This window comes from Abramis brama (assembly GCF_963993115.1).
Source record: "Abramis brama genome assembly, chromosome: 14".
NCBI classification, from domain to species: domain Eukaryota; kingdom Metazoa; phylum Chordata; class Actinopteri; order Cypriniformes; family Leuciscidae; genus Abramis; species Abramis brama.
This window is the reverse complement of record NC_139976.1, coordinates 13,071,329-13,094,289: the sequence shown is the minus strand read 5'-3', so window position 1 is coordinate 13,094,289 and position 22,961 is coordinate 13,071,329. Positions and strand designations below refer to the sequence as shown.

Genomic DNA, 22,961 nt, shown 5'->3' with positions numbered 1-22,961 from the left:
TTTGTATGGTCCAGTCCAGTCCAGTAGAGTAGTATTACTGCCCGTCAATCTGCTCATTTCCTGTCTGGGTTCTGCAGCTATGTCTCTATTCTTCTTCCAACACGTCTAAAGGCCATTTCTGAACCTCTTCTCCATTGTCTCTTTATACTTTTTAGATGTTCCTGTTTCCATCCTCAATTTATCTGTCTCCATATTTACCCGTGTCTCTCTTGATTTTATCTGTCTTATTTTATTTTTTTTGTGTATTAAAAGTGAAGTTTCTCCCTAGTACCATGCTTCTTGAAAGAATATAGGAGTGTGGTATGGGGTTGGCTTCTGCTGTCTGCCAGCTACAGTAGTTCAGGCTCTGGGCACAGCTTTTAAGGGAGAAGGCTGATGGTTTCTGTCACCTCGTAATTGAATTCATATTTATTGTTTCAGAACTATGCCCATAGAACCATAAATAATTTATACATAGCATTTCTCAGATGAGTGAGATTTAGATCTAGCATGTTCTCATTTCTCTGTCGTATTTATGTGGATGAAAAACGGCAGAAAAATATGCACTGAGAATATGCATAACTCCTCAATGCCTATACCATGAAGCATCATCAAAAATTTCCACCATTAATGTTAATGGGTATGCAATTGTTTCCCACAAAGACTGACAGTAAACAGTAATCTTTTCGATTCTGATTTGAGCCACTTCCATATGTGGTCCTAAATCAGATACAGGTCCGATGACTATGTCTGAACAGTCGTATTGGAATTTATGTAACTTTTACGTCACTCTAGAACAACATTTGTCACAATTCTCTTTGTGATGGGAGTCACTCCAAAGATTTTACATTCCGGTAGTTCTTTGGGTTCTTTGGGAATATGGAAAATGGCAGCGAAGTTAATCACTGGAGGAACGGTGAGCTGTTATATTCAATGCTGACTCCGTGTTTACTTCCGTATAATTCAGTGCTGCGTGCAGACTTTGTTATTGTTCTTTTGCTCATGCGGGTCAATTCAAGTATAGGTCTCTGGACAGTAACACGACTTACCAGATTAGTGGGCGAGGCTGTAAACAGAGAGGCAATTTCGACCGCGTTACCTCATTTGCCCACGTCACAGTAAGGGTAGGGTTTAGGGGTGGGGTCAGGTGAAGGGCATCATTTTCATTACATGATTTATAAACACCCACCAGTTTGAAAACACCCACACAATTAGAAACGCCCACTTTTGTTCTGCAGAGACCCCATAATCGGTCAGTTCAGGATCGTGACCTGTTCACAATCAAATCTGATATTGGCCACATTTAAAAAAAATAATGTGAACAGCCGAACAAAACAAAAAAATCAGATCTGAGCAGTAAATCAGAATTGAGCACTAAGGCTTGCAGTGTGAACTTGGCCAAAAGTGACTCTGAGTCAATGATTCATGAATCATTCAAGACAGATTGTGTGAACTGGATGAGTCGATTCATTAAAAAGACATGACTCAAATTGTTTGCAAATGTTCATGTCTGATTGAACTAATACTTTAAGTCATCTGTAATTTGAATATGTACGTATTCGTATGACAAAATATGAATTCATGCAACATGATTTATGTACATCAACATTTCTTGATCAGTCTTCTCCCTTTGTCTAGTGCGCAGTGACGTTTGCCTTTCATTGTATGCTAACCAGCCCAGCCTCTATGTATTAGGTACAATGTGTTTGCGTGTGCATCCATGTGTTCATAAGGGCCCGTGATGCTCCAAACACAAGTACCAGCACTCACCTTGACTTGTAACTCTTTTAATGTGCCTCAGACTACAGCTCCACCAGATCCTCTAGAGCCCCAGCAGCCAGACGAGCCAACGGATGAGCACTTGTTGTATGTGAAGAAGACCTCAGTGGGCCGCACACATTCTCTGCCCAATGACAGCTACATGTTCCAGCCGCTGCAGCCCAACTCGAACCACAGTACCCACACAACCTCAACTCACCTAGCTCAGACAGGTGCACTGCAATATATTTCTGAATTTGTTTTAAATATGGTTGTTAATGCGTATGTCAATAATATCAAATGTCTCCTCACACAGGGTCTACAGGCTCTGTCCAATCTCAAACAGAAGAACCCACCCAGCACTTGACTGTGCCCACCGATCTGTTCAGACCGATCAGTCCTCATAGCCTATCAGATTCAGAGAGCATCCCACGTATCCCCCCGCCTCGCCGGGCACACACTCTCTCACGCACCCTACGCAGACAGGTGACCTCAGGTCTATTACTTTTGATTGTGTCGTACTTAGAGTATGTTCTATTAGCTTTTGTTTATTGCACATAGTAGCTCTGTTCCAAAACCTAATGAGCTGCTGTTCAAAAGTTTTTTTTTTTTTTTTTATGTTTATGAAAGAAGTCTCTTATAGCTCACCAAGGCTACTTTTTTTTATCAACAATACAATAAAACCAGTAATGTTAAGTTTTATTACAATTTACAATAACTGTTTTCTATTTTAATCTATTTTAAAATGTAATTTATTCCTGTTTTGCAAAGTTGATTATTTAGCAGCCATTACTCCAGTCTTCAGTGTCACATTATCCTTCAGAAATCATTCTAATTGATTTGCTGGTCAAGAAACATTATTATCAATTATTATTATTAAGTGTGCTTGCTGAAAGCAGCACACTTATTGTTCTTCTTAAGTTTTCTTATTATTATTATTATTATTCCCGGGAGATACATTTTGGCCAGCTCCTGCGCCTAGGCCCTTTGAGAAAGAGACACCGTTCCAACTTTAAAACGTACGGTATTCCGCCATCTTAAGTGAGATTCCAATCCGAAGGTAGCGAACATGTTCAGTTCGAAGGGCACTGCACACGGCATAGGGAATAAGGGAACATCAATACATCACTTCACAGGAAGTGGAGAGCGATGATCACCCAACTGTCATTTCGCGGCGCGCACCACGTCATCACCAGTAAGAACGGACATAACTAACGTGTGTGTAAGTATTCATACATTTCGCCATTGTTAAATGACAGTATTTTTAACGGTTATTGTTGTAAATATTACATATACTATTTTTGATGATTATAATTTACCTCAGTGAATGCAGCCAGCTTAGCTAGTTTGTGAAGTAAAGTGATTTTATTTTAGGTAGTTGTAAAATACTGCAATATAATTGTAAATATATAATATAATAATAAAAAATAAAATATGAATGTAGTCCTATATATATTTATGTTATATCATAATCTGCGCGACCCCGTAGTTGACTTTCTTTGATGACGTTTGCAGGGCGTTTCAAATGAGCGGTTATTGTCAGTGAAGTCCACTTCATCTGATATACCGTGCACAGGGAGTAGGGGAGCAGTGAACACTGCGTATGGACCCTGTCGAATGGAACACACCTTAGATGTGTAAAAACAAGTGGAAAGCGCGGGCGCGCCGCTGTCTCCTTTCGCGCTTGCTCTCCCATGGCGTCTGTCGTTGCTATGCAAGTTATGCAACCATGAACTGCGCTCTCCATGATGACAAGGAAGTATCAGCAAAAGATTAATTGATTTCTAGCCCTTGCATTAGCTTTACTACTAGATATATTTATGGAGATGAAAAATAATAAGGCGCCCTGTACAGCTATGATCAGCTGTTCGGCCGAGCATTCAATGTTGTTACGCTGCGAGCTGATCAGTTGGTTAGTTGCTGCCGCGCCCTCACTCGCACACCATAAATAGCAAATGTTTTTTTAATGTTTCAATTTCATGATTAAAATGACATAATTTGGAAGCGGATAATTTCTTCAGAAATAGCTCATTATGACTCAATGTTAGAATGCTGCACCTACGCTCGATAGTGTGAATAAGATCAGCGCAACGCAGACCACTGCATTGACAGCGTGAAACATATGATCTGTCTACAGCCAGGGCTCAGCGTAAGACAGAAAATGCCGGTCCAGCGCTGATTGAGGAATTAAATTCGAAAATAAAAGACAGTTTGACATCTTTTTTCTCGCATCTCGCATTTTTTCTCGCATCTATCCACTACCTACTAACGTTAGTGCACTGCACCCGTGCAAGCACACTTTGCAGTTCCTCTGGAAATGCATTTTCCTAGTTATTATCAACATTTAAAGATATCTTTGCTGCTTAATATTTGTGTGGAAACCATGATTTTTCTATAGTCTTTGATGAATAGAAAGTTCAAAGGAACAGCATTTATTTTCAATAGAATTCTTTTGTAACATTATAAATGTCTTAATCAATTTAATGCGTCCTTGCTAAATACAAGTATTCATTTAGTGCTCTTCATACAAAACACGTGAGATACATGTAAGCAATAAGGTACGAGAGGCTGTGCTGTATCGTGACTAAGTAACTCCGCTTCGCGTCGTGCCTAACAACGCCCTTCAGCCGTTAACGTTACTTATTCACGATACAGCAGTTTGCCTCGAGTACCTTATTGCTTTTATAAAACGGTTGCCACACAATACAAATATTAAAGCCGAAAAATATTTATCTATGCAACTTTCATGAAGTAAAATCACTAAAAGCATTCCTTCCGCTGAAAAAAAAAGTCCCTGACCGTAAACAGCAACATCTTCCTTGCTTCATTTTGTAGTAGCCTAACTGAACTGAAAGAACAGTGAATGCTTCTGTTAGTAAAAAACCCCAAAAAGATTAGTGTTTCATTTGAGATGGTTTATTTTCCGAGTTGGGACAACTTCGGGTAAAACCAAACGCAGCGCTCATTACTCTTACTTTTTACCCAGCAGTCTAATCACAGTGGAGGAAGGGTGGGACAAATACCGCACTGACCAACCGCCACATCATGCTTGCACAACGGCAACAGACGACAACAACAAGCACAACAACAGAGCACAATCGTTTAAAACAAAAGCCAGACCAAACACTTTACATTGATAACAAACTAAGTTACAAAATAACTGAGAGATCAAAATATTTAAGTTGGAATAACCTACATTTCGGGAACGACATGTCTCCTTAAAATAAGCAGCTCCATAAGCAGCTCGCTAGGTTTTGTAACAGAACAATTTTCTCTCTGTCTTCTTTCATAATGCATAATATCCCTTGTCTTCCTTTATTGATTGTGATTGGAGACTTATGGTGAATGTGACTGGTATGAAGTCTGAAACCTCTGCACTGTTGATCTCTCCCTCTGGCTAGTATATTTCTTCTTTTAATCCTTCCTGCATTCTCTCCTTTTTTTTCTGCTGCTTTTTGGCCTGCATACCCTCTAATGTGACTTACTCCGAGCAGCTCAGCATGGTCCAACCCAAGCCTGACCCCGAGCTGCTCCTGAGACACAGATACTCCTGTTTCTGAGAGAGCTTGAATGGGCCGCTTGAATCAGCTGGCCTCCAGCACCCTCTCCACAGATCCTTGAACTCCGTCCCCTACTCTTATCCTACCACACCCCTTAAATCCCGTTCCTCCAGCCCAACGCATTTCACCATGGCTACTGTAAAGGCCAAAAATGCAGGGTAAAGATCAAGGGGAATTAAATTGGACTAATATCTCATACGCACAATTAGCTGCATTTATTTAAAGCAAATACTCTAAAGCAATTATCTGCAGTATTTTAGTCATATCAATTGATTTTTAAAGGAACCTTAAACATTACCATTAATAACATTTTTGTTTATTAAATTAGTAATTATTTAGCTTGTTTTGTTTCCTAGATATGCTATTTAGTCAATCACGTCATGCTAATGTAAAAACAATTCCTTGCCACTAGGTGGCAGCATAGTGTCATACAAGTTTCAAAACAGAACAAGGACACTCATGGCTTGGTCTCTTACTCCATGTTGGCTTACTGTCCAAATTTAACATGGTTCCTCTTGATCTTTTGCCCCTCCCAAAAAGCCCACCTATCTCTCTCCTACTGGGCCGGTGTCTCTCTCGGGCTTCCTCGATTAAGAGAAACAGACAGATTATGGGGAGTTCTGAGAGAGAGTGACCCCAGGAAGAGACATGGGTCTTGTGGTCTGTTGCAGTTGCCCAGTGGCTCAGAGTGCAGTCTGCCAAACAGTGCCTGTAGTTTTGCCCTAGGGTAAATGTTGCTCTGCCCTAGTTAAAACAATACACCTATTGCTAACTTTTCTCTGAAAGTGCAATTGATATTGTAAGTTTTCACCTATGTGACTTCACCCAGAGCAGTAGCATGTACAGTACTGCTACTCAGGCAGTGTGTCAGTTTAGTACATGGGGAGTAGCTACTTAGTTCATGTCAAAGATTAGACATGAAGATACAAAGCAAAAGGGAGACAAATATTGATTTGCCCATTTCTCTAGTATACTGCAGACTTTCTGATTTGGTTGAAAGTACACAGTACACATTTCCTATCAGTGAATGCAATAAAAAGAACCAGGGGCGGTTCTAGGGGAGGTATTTGGGGCTTATCCCAAACCTTTTTGGATGCATGAGTCATCATATGATTAAATATTAAAATTTTAAACTTTAAAATATATGTTGCAATGTTACGAAGTAAATTTTTAAATATTACTGGAGATAAAAATAAAAAGGTCTCATCTGCATGCATGCATACGTTTTTTACCCTCAGGCTTTCTGTAGCTCTGTGTATAGGTTGACAGTTGTGTCATGATTGTCACTTGTCATTGCAACTGTTTCAACTGTGTTTATAAGATAACCTACTGTTTAAAAGAGCGCTTTGAGGGGAAAATAGTTGATTTACTAAAGTTTGTGAAGTTTATGGCCTTGTTTGTGGTCTTTATAAAACAGTTTCTAAGAGCTGCAAGTTTCAGGCTCAAGCACAAATGTATATTACGTTTGTCTGTGAAATAGTTGGTGCTTATTGCATCTGGATGGAGTGCAACTCTGACCAAAAAGTCATTAGATCCTGTAGTTTCTTCATAATGTCTGATTTATAGAGCAGATGAGAATGACCTGACATTAAAACTCAAAGTAATAAAAAAAGAATCACCCTGGAAGCCCATCCCTAGGACTGCCCATGAGACAGAAAGTACTAAGAATGTTGTTGAACTAAGAATGTTACTTCAGAATGTGTAACTACTATTGAGCAAGTTTTATTGAACTTTTAGCACAATTTAAACACTATTTTTGTCGGTTAAAGGTTCAGTGTGTGGGCGGGATGATTTAGTATGTTTTGTGGTGAGTTACTTCATTTGATACTTTCAAGTTTGATACAGACTTTTAAAAAAGAAGTCGGCTACCTCTGATTGGGGCTACAAATGCATTCAAAATGGACGCCTTGAGGCGATTTTTCTATTTTTCTAATTTCAGCTCTAATCCTTTGAAACAGAGCGCTTGTGGAGCTAATGGTGAACTCCACTCTAATTCCACGGCTCCCCTCCCCTTCCACTGGCTTTTACACCCCTGACATCTCATACTAACCAGTCTCCCTCTCACCTGTTCATGTCCTAATCCCTAATGTTACCCCCTACCTTCCCCTCACCTCCTCCCGTCCCTGCTCTCCTCAGGTTGCAGTGAGTGCTGACTCTCAGGAGACTCTATACACAGAGGGAGGGGAAAACAAGGGTCCCCTGGGACTTAGGGAACTGTCGGACACCCCTATCAACCTTCCACCTCAGCAGCAGCAGCTCCAGCCTTCGCTCTTTCTGGTCCCTGCCACACCAGGCGCCTCCCCGAAACCATCCCGACCTAGCGTCCACACACAGCACAACCCCTACGTCCAGTACGAGTTCTCCAGTCATTCCCACTCGCCGGCCCTACCGCCGCCGCCGCCACCACCGGCTGCCGGGAAGCAGGAGGAAACAGACTCTGTGGATCAGGAAGTATCCCGAATTATCCGTGCGGGGCTCGTAGGGAGGAGCGATGATGGAGTCGGAGGAGGGACGGGAGATCAAGGTGCAAGACGCCAGCTTAAAAAGTACCACAGCGTTGACACTCAGGGCCAGCGAGCTCTGCTGTTACCAAGGCCCTTGTCCTGGCTCGACGACCCGCGCCGGCACTCCATCGAGGTGTGCTCGTCCGTGGAAAGCAGTCCCCAGCGCAGTTCGATCTCCTCTGGCTTCGTCTCGCGAGCTGACAGCCTCCAGCAGCAGTCCTCTCCACGCCCCCGCAAGAAGAAGATGAGTCCCCCGTGCATCTCCGAGGATCCGCCCGAGGGTCCAGAGCTTCCGGGAGGCTTTCACCCTGCTCTGGTGATGGTACCGCCCCCCTTGCCAAGCCGGGACACTTTCCTGAGGAGGCGCGCTCCCTCCAGTGACTCCAAAGACTCATTTGATTTGGGTGGAGGAGGAGATGGGCTGCCTCAAGAGGGCATCCCAAACTCCAAGCTATTGACTCTGCCTAGTTTCTCTTTTGAGAAAACAAGCTCCGAGCACTGAACACTGACTCGCACGATCACGCACACACATGCGCACATGACACACGATGCACTCCGTGTATCCGTGATGGTGATAGTAATAGTAATAATATCTTAGAGAGTAATAATGCTAAATACAACAATGGTGAATACTTCAAGATCATGAGGAATAGTTACTATACCTTGTATTTTTTTTCTCTACTGCCAAAAGAACACAAAAGGAAGTTGCGCTGAGGATTAAACAAGCTAATAACGGGACTCTCTCTCCTCAAAGATGCCAGCGGATCCGTTGGCAACCTCATGACCTCCTCGTGGAGGTCTGTGCAGAGCCCGGGGGAGAGCGTCCCCTTCTGGCCGTTGTGAAGACTTCACAGCACTGTATTGCTGAAATCCCTAAAGGGCACTGATGAAGGTACAAAGCAATATGAACGTTTTAGAGACACTATTTTCTTAAATTATTGGGCCATAGTGTTTGTAAAGGATGTAGAATTTCTTTTCTTTTTCTCAATTTCGTTATAGTTTTATTTGTCTTTTTGTGATTTTTCTCTTTTTCTCAATGTTTAAATCGTTTGTTGTTTGCTTTATTTTTTCACCATAGGATATTTTTAGCTTTCCTGTTTTAACAAAGACAAAAAGAAAGAAAACATTTTTCAAAGTGCCAGGATCAATGTATTTGTAGGAATATTATTATTATTATTAATAATAATAATAATAATGATATAATATATCTCTTTAAAAAATAAAGCATTAAACAGCTCTTTGATTTTTAAACACAAGTATTAGACTGGTGTGCCTTGACTAAAGAACAAGTCTAGTGACACTGTCTGCAGAACAGATTGTGTGCTACTTTACTGACTTTCAGACAGAAGAGAACAAATACTTACACTAATTGAACTTATGAAGCAGAAAATCACTCCAAAACCTGTTGTCCAAAAACATCATCAGAATTTAAACCAGATTTCCAATGAAACGCCCAAAACACTTATCAGTCTTCGGATGAGTGTTTCATTTGAAATCTGATTTAAATTCTGATGTTTTTGGACACCAGGTTGTTAATTAAATGCTATATTATCAGTACAGTGCATGCAAAATTTGTGCGAAATTGTAAAATGAAAATATTTGATCTTGAGTTTCTAAAAGCTGTATGGTAGTGGTTTTCAACCTTTGACTCCAAGACTCGCCCATTGTCAATATTGCATATATATTTTGTAGTGTTAATAGATTAAAATAAATTGATTTATTTTGTGATTATATAGGTCTCAAGAACTGTATGTTCTTTAATAAAAACAACAGTTGTTGAGAGGACAAATAATGTCCCATTTTGTTGGACAGATATGTCAATTTTGTACTCTGCACAGTAGGATCAGCAGAAAGAAATGCAGGACCAAATTGCTACATTGAGGTCGAGAGTGGACAAAAAGTAATCTATGAGAAAATGGGCAGTTTTGTTAAAACAATGTTTTGTTAATTTATTAATAATCAGTAAGAAATACAGCTTTCATTTATCTGCTCTTAATGACACATTGTTATTTTAAAAATTATATTAAGGTCATTTTAAAATAGCTTTGACAATTTTTTAGTTCATCCTGCAGCCCCATTGGAAGTTTTCCGAGGCCCTGCGGCTTCTTTGAGAACCACTACCTAAGTGACTATATTATAAGCAGTTATGTACACATTGTGCCACCCTTATTCTTTACACTACTCATGTGTGCTTGTTAAGGTATATTTAGATCTTCCACTCAAGCCTCTCTCAGAATCAAAAAGCATGTTGATTGAAGCTGTTGTCAAGTGCACTGTGGAAGACTCACTGAAGCGATTGCCTTTCGACACATTTGCAGGCCTCCTTTCAAACTCAGGAAAGCTTGTGCTTCAAAGTCCAGTTCAGTAATATACCTCTATTTTGCTTCAAAGCCCTGGTTGCAGTCCAAATCTGTGGCTGCAGTTTGTACATGGCTTCGATGTGTTTGAACCTGTTTTTCTCATTGGACCAATTTTAGAACGATTTACCAGTTTAGCAATCTACATAAGATATAATCTCACTTGAATTATGCATGTACCAAATGCATTTTGTGTGTGTGTGTGTGTGTGTGTGTGTGTGTGTGTGAGAGAGAGAGGGATGCATCAGAATGGAGTTTATAATAATTGTAGAGTGTGCAAAGCACCTAATGATGTTCTGTACAGCTCTCCATTGCACCTGACATCTGGTTGCCATATAAACTATTTATTAGTGGTGTTTAATTCTACCTCTAGGATATCTTCAGCGTGGATCATTTTGATCAAGGTGATGCTAAAACAAAAGAATGCAAATGGAGATTGTCATGTGTTTGCTATAATATTTAATACTTTGTTACTTCAAACATTTGGCACATATCACAGTAAAAAATCTTATTTGACACTGAAAGAAGATGATGACGTTCCCACTCAGCTTTTCTATTAAACTGCAAAATCCTGGAAAACAGCTTGAGTGACCAGATGGAAAAGGAAAACATGAAGCTATTGGTAAACATCCTCACGAGGAAATGACAATTAACCTCCGCTGTTCTTCTAGGTGTGCAGATCATTTTAGCGATTTGGCCTCTCCCTTGGTTCCCACTCCTGAAATGAAGCCTCAGAGCTGAGGACCCTTCGATATTTGAGCTCTCCATCCCTCCTTGCAGAAAATGAGTATTGGAAAATCTATGATAACTTCATTTACTCAACAGGCTGAATCAATTTGACTTACAAAACATGACGCAGTTCCCATTGAAGACTGTGATAAGATAGCCTGGCTGAAAATTGAACATTTGGGAAAACAACACCTCGAGAGAGATTTTGAGATGGGTTAAAAGCTCAAAGGCCTTGTTTACCAGCCAAAAAGTCATCAAGACACTTTGGGAGGTCCTCAGTGATTGGCCGACTTGCTTTAGCGAGTGTGTGCTCATCAATGTTGCTCTGGCGCTCCGCTGAGCGAGAGCATGTGTTTCAGAAAGTCCGAAGAAATCCATTCATGACCTCCTCCAAATGATTGAGAAGACAAACCATATCACATCACATGAGCACCAACACAAAAACATATATTAAGGACACAACTTAAAGTGTTTAAAAGGCAATTAAATGAATAAAAACATTTTATGTTTTAGTATAAAAATAAGCCAAATATGTCATAAATTTTGGAATAAGCCTAATAAATGGGAATCATAACATGGGGAGAGGAGGGGCTACATATCAGCTCACTGACTTAATGACAGCAGTGTTTTTTTCAGGGGTTGGACAATGAAACTGAAACACTGGCCAACATAGTGTTGGAGGATTCACACCTATATATGCGCGGCCTAATATCAATCTTCACTGATTTTAAAGAGCTATGGTATCATATATGGTGATAATGTTGGCATACCACCAGGTACGACGGACCACATTCAACAGGAGTAACTGTCAATGCAAGAGGAAGCTGCCTGAAAGGGATGTTTGAGCTGCAATATGGCATTCCCTACTGTACTTGATGGTTCATTATCCAACCCATGAGTTTGTTTCATTGCTTACATTATTATCTGTGACTGTGAGAGAAAATCTTTTTCTTTGTTCATTTTGTGAGTGGGAGGTTAGATAACAGAACTTGATAACTGTGCAGCCACACACCACTTGCAAATGATAAAAGTACACCATATTCATTAAGCATTTTCTTGTCTTTGAGATCGTGAACCTGTAGGGGATCAGGTCATCTGAAACGATTCATTACTGGAAAAAAATAAAATCTAAGAGCACATTATGCTCACTCAAAAAGCACTTTAAAATATTTCATGAAGACAAAGTAATCACCTTTGGGATTAAGGTAGCCTTCATGTCATTCACTTTAAGAAATCCTTAATAATTTAGTTTTATTTGGGTAATTTTATACAGAAAGCTTTTGAAAGAGGCCAACAGAAACATTCTGCACACTCTGGTAAGGCTTCTTCTCCTGATGTTACCTAAGATGATTTGATGTCAAACAGCTGTCTGAAATCAAGGATGGCTATATATTTTTAAATGGTTGAAATCTGCTGAAGATTATTTTCCACGTTTTTGTTATCTACTTAGAATGATTGGTCTGTATAATTTTGGGTTGACCACTGTAAAGCTTAATATGCTGTTCACGAATGTCGTAATTACTATAACCTCGAGATGAAAGCGTGATGTTCTATTCGGACATTCAAGTCCTCTGACTGGGATTTATGCCTTTTTATGGCAACACTATCAAGATCTAAATTAATCTACAGCACTAGATTTAGCTAGGCCTACTTCCCAGACCCCTTTAGTGATTTTTTTCCCCCAATAAAGTGGCAAGCAACCCGATCTCACGGCAATTCGTGTTTTGAGGGGTGGCTAATTCGGCCACACATAACTTTTTGGACAAACCTTATCTAGTGTCCGAGTATCGCCGGGTACTGGGGGTCTTGCTTTCCCGCCCCACACACATGCCTCGCTGCATCTGCTCTGTTCAGCAAGTGGCTGAGAGGAGCAGCGCTTTCAAGGCGGGCATACACTGTGCGATTTTTGTCCGATTTTCAGTCTTATCTGACTCGTGCGACTCTTTTTCGGCTCGGGCTGATTTTCAGCTTTGTCGTGCTTCGTTTGTCATGCAGTGTTTGTGAAAGTGTACAGGGGGAAACGAGAGGCGATTATCCTATCCCGACAGGCAATCGGATGGTCGGATGAATTGCCGGCATGTGTGCCGCATGTTTAGTTTATAAGTTTAACCATTTCATCTTTAATGCAACAAGAAAGAAAACGAAAAGAGGGAGATCTTTAATTTCTGTAGATATCAAACTTGCTACAAATTGCTTACCTCCAGTTTGTGTTGCAAAATGGATAGGCCTAAACCATATTACTACGTCTTCCAAGCCACCTGTGATGTAGCTACCATGCCTCTTTTATTAATTTGTTAAATGCTCATGTTAAGCTGTTTTTGAAATAAAGCTGTTTTTAATTTTCATTGATGACTGATTATTAATATGATTCATTGTAATCGACCTAAATGTTTTTAGACAATTTTCAATTAGGAGGAGTAAGCTTCTATGTAATCTTGTATTATCCTCGCATCATGTTGGTTATGCGGGGATGCGCTATAAAATCATTGCCTGGCAAATGAATTATAATAGCCTATAAATTTAATAATAAAAGTAGGCCTTCCCTAATAATAATAATACAATAATGCTAATAATAATTTAATACATACATTGGAAATGCTAAATACTCTTGATATTGATAGCTGATGCTTGTTTTGACAATATCATGGTCTATTGGCGCAGCCGGCACAGGGGTTTATCGCGCATATTTCACACATATAGTGTGAGCAGTCAAGTCGCAGCTTGATGATCGGACTGTGAGCACATAAAACGCGAGCTTTGGCTTTACATCGCATGTGATCTACTCGTTCAGTGTGAGTAGGTTGCTGAAATCGCACAGACATCGCACAATGTATGCCAGCCTTCGGGTAAAATAGATATTGTTGCTTCTAACCTGGATATAGGCCTAGCCGAAATCACAGCACAGATATTGTCTTTATCTTATGTGTATGGTGATGTTGTCAGATGACGTTTTGACTCTGGATTTATAGTGCAGATTAACATTTTTTAAGGGAGAGCTGGTTTATGTAGTCTTAATAGGCTGCGTTTCAGTCACTATACATATTCATCAGATTATCTCACAACAGAAACAGAAAAATATATAAATATTGTATTGGGAATGTGGCTGTATTAAAATACAATATGCGAGTACAGTGAGTAGAAGAGAAGCAAACAAATGTAAAGGGCTGACACTATGGAAGGCCAATAGAGTCAAAGCAATTGAAACTAATATCTTAACTGCGTTATTGCGTGTAAATGCGTTAACACATAATTACACGTTAACTTGTTAATTTGGCTTGGCTATAATTACATACAATTAGAAGATATCTTTCAGCATATAATGGTGAGAAAAAGAAAATAATAATAAATGATGATTATTACCGCCCATTTTCCAAATAGGTTAGATTTCTGTATCATTTGTTATAAATTTAATTCAGTCTGTCCACCCACCTAATAACAGTCTAGGACCCAGTGAAAATTAAAACCTGTGCAGATGTGTTCATGAACTATTTTCGAGAAATGTTGTTAGTTGTTTAGTTTGATGACTATCAACTATATAATATGATTAGGGCCAAAACTTTGCGTGGATTAGCAAATGTCAAGTTCGATACAGAAATGATGAAGCTGTAAACAATAGATAATAGTATAATTTTTATTACACCAGTGTAAACAAATATGTACGCGCTTCACGAGATCTTGCAATAAATGTTGTGAACGTGATTCAACATATGTTTTAAGTTGAGGTGGCAAATACTCTCATTAATTCAACTTACAAACCATACAAACCAACTTAGACCATGAATACTTAACATGTAATGTTAAATGAACAAATTCAGACACTTTTAAGTTGTGCCAACTTAAAAAAATTACACTGAAATGGCTAAACTGCATAATCTTTTTTTTTTAGCTGATTCATCCATACTTGCGTGATATGTCTGATGCGGTAGCTGTTAGTGGTTGCCTGTGTTGCATCACGTGTTCGTTATTTTGGGGGTGGAGCAATAAATGGAGGGAAATGTTTGTTTAGGTGTCGATTTCAAATATCAACAGTGTTTTTTAGAAATCGCTTACTGCATCTTTAATGCCACTTTTCTTGAATAAGGAGCTGAGGTCTGACAGAGCAGTAGAGGTCCCAGGGGACCCAGTTTGAGCCTGGTAAAGTCTTTATCCTGTTGGAGGTGCTGTCTCAGGTTCCCTGGGGCTGGTAGTTCGGGTCTCGTAGAGCAACAGCAGTTGTTGTTGGACTTATGTATGGATTTTGATAGGTTTCACTCTCGTGTTGAAAGATGAGCATCAAAATTAGACTTTAGCGCATGATAGTCAAGTTTTTCTTGTCTATTGTTTTATATTATTAATTAGCTATATTAAAAGCTATATTAAAAAATATTATTTTTTTCTGCCTGTCAGTTCCAAGGTCTCCTGTTCAGTATGTTCTCATTCATTCTCATGTGCACAATAAATTATTGCACAGAAATTCATAAAGATTGATCTCAGGTCCCAACATTTTAATATTTTAATAATAAAACAAGTTTTATTATTCTGTGGAATAAGGTGAAGCAATCAATAGTATACCTCAAAATTGAATTAAGAACAGAGAGAACAGCATCGTTTTATATTACTTGCTTAGCCAACAAAATGCAAAGTCAAAAATTCTTACACATTCAAATTTTACACAAAAAAGCAGGGAGAGATACAGTAGAACAAATATATGATAAAGTAAAAGCAACATCTGTGCAGAAACTCTTTTGGTCAAAATCTGATATAAGATCTAGTCAGTTGCATCTCTATAGGCAGATCTATCCTGAAATCTTTGGATTTATTTGGCCACATACTATTCTAAATCCTTTAAGCAAGTGTTGTTGTTTTTTTAGGCTTGGTTTCTATAAATGCTATTTTTGCAATAGGGAGGATGTTTTGAATTCTGAAATATCAAGGAAGTTAAGGAAAATTTGTATTCCTTACGACATGACCCCTTAAAAAATGCACATGCCACCTCTGCCCTAAACAAATCATCAGCACTCTGCAGTAGAAATCCATTTAAGGAGATCGCTGAGATTTCAGAAAACTCATAGGATACCCCCTTTTCCTGAAAAAAAACATGCTTCACAAGCCATTAAAAACCTATAACGCCGCCATCCTTAAACCTACCCAATGGTTGAAGAAGCTAAACACAGGCTGACTAATAGCCTGCATCTCCTGTTACAAACAGAATCTTGATCTGCCCAAGATAATCACAAGAGGAGGAATCCTGCACGTCAGCCCCTCATATTATTAAAGAAAAAAGTTCACAGAAATGTAACTCTCCCAAGCCAAAGTTCACGTTATTCAACACAATTTGGTCACTGCCATCAATTTGCCTGTACTAGAGTAAAGAAAAAAGTGTGGTCTGGTTTCTCCACTACAGTTTTGTGGCAAACACAAGCCTGGTTAAGTCATTTGTTTAGTTCTGTGTGCAGCACATTGTGTGTGGCATACATTAATGCAATAGGGGGCCTGGATAACAGCATCTGCTGATGCTATCTCTTCTACTTCCTGTCGTTAAGGTCTCTGCCATGTTCTTCACGCCCCTATCAGTGACCACACATATTGGGAACCTGGCCAAACTTTGTAGAACTCTGCGAATGTAATAGATTGAGATGATAAGCGGAATGGCAGTGTGAACTGCCCTCTTCTTGTTCAGGGATTGCTGCAGACTTATTTTAGATTAAGAATGTAACTGCAGAATCTGTGAAAATTCACAATATCTTTTGAATCTGAGCAGTTATAAATGGATGTTGCACTGCAATTTTTTTATTAGTGTTTTGGCACTTTGGAGTCAGACCAATTTTTCTGAAAGAAATATTAACTTGTTCAAAATACAGTAAACCGTAATATTGTAAAATTTACTAAAATTCAAAATAACTTTTCTATATAATACATTTTCAGCAGCCAGCAGCCATTCTTTAATGTCACATGATCCTTCCTTCTAATGTGTTGATTTGGTGTACATGTATTGTTATAAATGTAGAAAACAGTTTTCTTAATATTGTGTTGTTTTGATTTTTTTATTTGATGAATAGAAAATTATATTTATTTGGAATATAATTAAAATAGTTTTAGTGTCAGTTTTCAATCAATTTAATGCATCATTGGTGAATGAGAGTATTAATTTATTTTTAAAATTTTAAATCTTATTATTATTTAAAATGTAACATGAACATCCATATTTTCTTAAAAAAAAATGTTTTAAAAACATTTACTTGCAAAATATTAAGACTTGTTTTCGAATCAATTTTGAATTCTGGTTTTTGTTCTTACCCCATGTCTTAATATTTTGCAAGTAAATGTATTTTGGATGCTGATATTTACATTATATACATATTTTTTAAAAAGATAATAATGTCTCCTCAACATTTTTCTATACTGTGGGTTGGGATGTTCAGATATTCTACTGGACAACATGTTGAAAAGGTTCATCACTGCTGGGTGCTGAGTGTACTCAACTTCATCAGTCACAAAGATTGGGTATGAAGTGTCATGTCAGATTGCAGTATCTGACATGACACTTTTGACATGACACTTCATACCCAATCTTTGTGATTGATGAAGTTGAGTACACCCAGCACCTTTCTCTGAATGTAGCATCCCTGTCTCACCTTGTATGATAAGTGCTAAAGATAGATGCTCAGTTCCCTGGAGCTCCAGCAGTTCCCTTGGCATAAAATACTTTCTTCACATTGTCCCTGATGATTCATTCAGACAGTGTGACACCTCAGGAATTATTAATGGCTGATACAGGACAAGTGTGAAAGCATCATGGATTCCATTTGATGAAATTTCTATACCCCTCTAGATCTTAAGAGGCTAAAACAATGATGTTGTGGGAAAACCTTGACATTTTCTTTGACGTTTTAGATCTAGTGACAGCAAGACATGCACAGTGTACTGCACCTGAATAATAAAGAGCCTGACATGCATTATAACTGCATTGTTCAAATACAGCTAATTTGACTCTATTTGGTCACATAAAATTAGCAAAGATATTTGGGCTCCGTGCAGTGTGTTATTCCATGACTGCGCAGCAATGAATGTCACTTAAACAAAATATAAAAATGAGCAAAGTTCGATTTTTTTTCTTCATAGTGTCCATGAGGCAATGTGAAAAGTATAATGTGCCACGGCTCACTGATTCGGCAGTCCTGCTGGGACCTCTGGCTGCCTTTTCATACCAATTTATTGAGATTGCTGTGACACTCTGACATTGATCACATTAATGCCCTGCTTAGCTTTATAATGTCAAAAGGCACAGCAGCACATCCATTTCCACATCCACATGTCTGTTAAAACCAGTATAGTGACTTTGGATATAGACTCAAAGGATTTGTATAAAATAAAACATTTCAGTTGGTGAGAAATCAAGCCTTGCTAAATCTGGAGGTGCTCCGTTTCAAAATTCAGTTCTCTAACCTGATGTAACACTGATCTAAACAGTCTTGTCTCACGGTGGGTGGAATGAAACTATTGTAAGATCAATCATCCTTTAGGCTCCTCTTACATTGAAGCATAAAATGACCCAGTTTAAATTTTTTTCCTCATGTAGTAGCGCAAAGGGGCTGTTCAGCTGTACCCTTCAACATTCTGAAATTTTGGTCCCACCATTTTGTTTAAAACCTCCAGTGTGTCATACTTAAGTAAATAAAGGTTTGTCCATGAAGTGGATACTATACAAATGTTTTTATTGTGATTATTGTTGCTAGCGATTAGATAATCCTTAGAAATAGTGCTCCCAGAAATTTAAATCCTGTAAATATTTCCTCAATTTTAAGCTCATGTGAGTTTTTTCTATAGACCACAAAAGAAAGGTTAACAGTGCTTTATACACTGACTATGAGCTATTAAGTTCCAGAAAAAGTGTAGTTCATACAACTTGAACACAATATTTCAAGTCTTATGAAGTCATATGATTTGTGTGAGAAAAAGGCTGATTTCAAACACAAATACTGAAAATATAATCGTGAGCCAATAATATCAATCCTAGCTCAACTCATCTGAATATTTGAATAGACACACATGCTACTGAGATTTGAGTCACAAAATATTTTAAATAATTATAGTTTTTTTTTTGTGTGCCATATTTATGTAAGTTTCGGGTGAAATGTCCCTTTATGTTATGTCAGTAAATTATCTTTAGGAACAAGACAAATATAGGTTGCAGATCTTCATAAACTACATGTAAATAAGCCTGGGCGATCAGGTTTCTGTCAGTGTCTGTTCCAGTAATGATTTTCCTTTCAATCACCTTCTGCACCAGTGGTGTCACTTGCTTCTGCAGACTCCATGTCACTGACTTGTTTCAATAATTCACATACAACCAGCTGCCACACTTTGATTTCATGTGTTAAGCATTCCTGTTGTTTCAGTGCAGTCGTGATGAGCTTCACAATTCATGTGAGCACGGTGTGTGCAATATAGTTTAGGTCAGGCTTTCAAAAAAGGATCTTTGCATCACATTTGTGGCTTTGAATAATCACTTTGGGGAGAATAAACACAGAGACATTTCAGGGATTTGCTGTTCCTCTTCAGAGATGAGTAATGTGTTTTTCTCTTTGCATTGGTCCTTATTGACTAATTCTGTTTGTGATTGTTTAATTTAGATTCTAGCTCAAGTGGCCAGAGCCCTCTAACCTTTCAATTTACCCCTGCTGCATGGCAAAAATTATAATAATAATCATTTTCTTAATGAGGATTGTCATCATGTTTCTAGTAAGAAAAGCATTCTCAAAACAAGATTAATTTACTTGAGAAGCATAAGATAATACAGTAAGACTTGTTTAAGTTTATTTTTCTTATCCTACTGATGTCACGTTTGGCTGTACAAAGCACGCAAAGACAAACGAGAATTCAGAATAACAGTCTTTAATACAGTAAACTCACGCAGTAGAAACTAGAAACTAGGTCAAGATAGGAACAAACACATTGAAACAAGACATAGTCCTGACAGTTTGCCCCCCCCCCCAGGAAAGGCAAAACCAAAAACCAAACAACCCCGAAGGCGACGACACCCAGAGGTGGAACCGGAGGGTTGAGGCAGAACTGGAGGGAGGGCAGAGTCAGATGGAGCCATAGGAGCGCAGACGATGTGTGTCTTTGTGTGCAGTCTCAGTATGTCCGTGGCGTAGAATGGGCGACATCTGACCCAGGTGGAGCCGATGGTCAGAGCTGTATTACACACATTTGCTGCGTTCAAGTCCACTTTTAGACACGCACTTGCGAACTTCCCTAAGCACTTCCCCTCGGGGGAATACCCGCCGCCATTTTGAAGTGCGTTCCACTTCGTGAAGTGGACGAGGGAAGTTTAGATGGACAGACCCTCGTTCCCTCGATTTTGACCGAGGGAGTGAGTCTACTTCATATGTACACTTCAGGCACCTATACAGTGAGGAAAATAAGTATTTGAACACCCTGCTATTTTGCAAGTTCTCCCACTTGGAAATCATGGAGGGGTCTGAAATTGTCATCGTAGGTGCATGTCCACTGTGAGAGACATAATCTAAAAAAAAAATCCAGAAATCACAATGTATGATTTTTTAACTATTTATTTGTATGATGCAGCTGCAAATAAGTATTTGAACACCTGTCTATCAGCTAGAATTCTGACCCTCAAAGACCTGTTAGTCTGCCTTTAAAATGTCCACCTCCACTCCATTTATTATCCTAAATTAGATGCACCTGTTTGAGGTCGTTAGCTGCATAAAGACACCTGTCCACCCCATACAATCAGTAAGAATCCAACAACTAACATGGCCAAGACCAAAGAGCTGTCCAAAGACACTAGAGACAAAATTGTACACCTCCACAAGGCTGGAAAGGGCTACGGGGAAATTGCCAAGCAGCTTGGTGAAAAAAGGTCCACTGTTGGAGCAATCATTAGAAAATGGAAGAAGCTAAACATGACTGTCAATCTCCCTCGGACTGGGGCTCCATGCAAGATCTCACCTCGTGGGGTCTCAATGATCCTAAGAAAGGTGAGAAATCAGCCCAGAACTACACGGGAGGAGCTGGTCAATGACCTGAAAAGAGCTGGGACCACCGTTTCCAAGGTTACTGTTGGTAATACACTAAGACGTCAAGGTTTGAAATCATGCATGGCACGGAAGGTTCCCCTGCTTAAACCAGCACATGTCAAGGCCCATCTTAAGTTTGCCAATGACCATTTGGATGATCCAGAGGAGTCATGGGAGAAAGTCATGTGGTCAGATGAGACCAAAATATAACTTTTTGGTCATAATTCCACTAAATGTGTTTGGAGGAAGAAGAATAATGAGTACCATCCCAAGAACACCATCCCTACTGTGAAGTATGGGGGTGGTAGCATCATTGTAACGAGGTATGTTGTTACGGGAAGAAGGAGGCGGGAACCGGCGAACATTTAAAGACTTTTAATGACAAAAATAATACAAAATGAAAGTAAAAGCCAGCAGCCCCTCACGGACGACTGCTGGCAACACAGAACATCAAATAAAACACAGGCCTGTTCCTCTCTCGCTCTTCACTGTCGTTGCTCCTCCTTTATGCTTCCGCTCCTCCGTGAGAGATTCAAGACCGGTGCGTCTCGCAGGTGTCGCTCATCAGAGTAATCATGCCACCGGCCTCATGCCGCTCTCTCACGGCCCTCGGCCTCGTCCTGCTCGCCACATACCCCCATCGCCCCTCGCAGGCCGGGGGGTACCCACGAGACTGCGCTCTACTCCCCCCCCGTCCCCCTCCTCCGGGGAGACCGAACACGGCGGCTGCGGTACCTGGGGGTATGGACAGACGAGGCGAGAGAAAAGGAGACGGAAGCATGATGAGCGACAGAGACGAGAGAGGGGAGAGAGAAAAAAAAAAAAAAAAAAAAATTATTAGTCCGGTTCCCACAACGCGCTGCCATCTGGCCCTGCACCAGCTGGGCGATCTCCTCCGCGGTGCCTGGCGGTGGCGCTGGATAGCCCTCGGTGGACGGCACGAGGCTCCTCCGCCGCCTGTTGGACGGCGACGGCTCCTCCGGATACGGGCAGACGGCAGGAATCCCCCGTTCCCTGCTCCTCCCCATCATGGCGGACGACAGCAGGCTCCGGCCCACGGCGAACGGCGGCGACTCCTCCTCTCTCTCACGGACGGCAGCCGTCCCTCCAGCACCCAGGCGGCCAGCAGCGAGCTCGACCGTCCCCCCGGCAACTCACTCCAGCGCACCGCCTCGAGCGTCCATGGCGACGGACTCTGCTCACCATGCTCGATGGCACCGCGGATTCCCCACAGCGGCGAGGGCTCTTTGACAGTGCGTTCCTCCTTCTTCCCGGGTTTCGGCACCAGTGTAACAAGGTATGTTGTTACGGGAAGAAGGAGGTGGGAACCAGCGAACATTTAAAGACTTTTAATGACAAAAATAATACAAATACAAAATGAAAGTAAAAGCCAGCAGCCCCTCACGGACGACTGCTGGCAACACAGAACATCAAATAAAACACAGGCCTGTTCCTCTCTCGCTCTTCACTGTCGTCGCTCCTCCTTTATGCTTCCGCTCCTCCGTGAGAGATTCAAGACCGGTGCGTCTCGCAGGTGTCGCTCATCAGAGTAATCACGCCACCGGCCTCATGCCGCTCTCTCAGGGCCCTCGGCCTCGTCCTGCTCGCCACAATCATGCTTTGGGGGTGTTTTTCTGCACATGGGACAGGGCGACTGCACTGTATTAAGGAGAGGATGACCGGGGCCATGTATTGCGAGATTTTGGGGAACAACCTCCTTCCCTCAGTTAGAGCATTGAAGATGGGTCGAGGCTGGGTCTTCCAACATGACAATGACCCGAAGCACACAGCCAGGATAACCAAGGAGTGGCTCTGTAAGAAGCATATCAAGGTTCTGGCGTGGCCTAGCCAGTCTCCAGACCTAAACCCAATAGAGAATCTTTGGAGGGAGCTCAAACTCCGTGTTTCTCAGCGACAGCCCAGAAACCTGACTGATCTAGAGAAGATCTGTGTGGAGGAGTGGGCCAAAATCCCTCCTGCAGTGTGTGCAAACCTGGTGAAAAACTACAGGAAACGTTTGACCTCTGTAATTGCAAACAAAGGCTACTGTAC

The 22,961-nt window shown here is 40.4% G+C and overlaps 1 protein-coding gene across 1 annotated transcript in view; it reads left to right on the top strand.

Annotated features, from left to right (window-relative positions):
- cacna1g (calcium channel, voltage-dependent, T type, alpha 1G subunit) overlaps positions 1–10,598 on the top strand; it is a 128,650-nt gene extending 118,052 nt beyond the window's left edge. The window contains exons 35-37 of the mRNA XM_084134731.1: positions 1,781–1,970; positions 2,054–2,223; positions 7,434–10,598. Coding sequence (XP_083990857.1) covers positions 1,781–1,970; positions 2,054–2,223; positions 7,434–8,303 — 1,230 coding nt within the window. The 3' untranslated portion in view covers positions 8,304–10,598. The remainder of the gene's footprint in view (positions 1–1,780; positions 1,971–2,053; positions 2,224–7,433) is intronic.
- Positions 10,599–22,961: the final 12,363 nt, after the last annotated feature.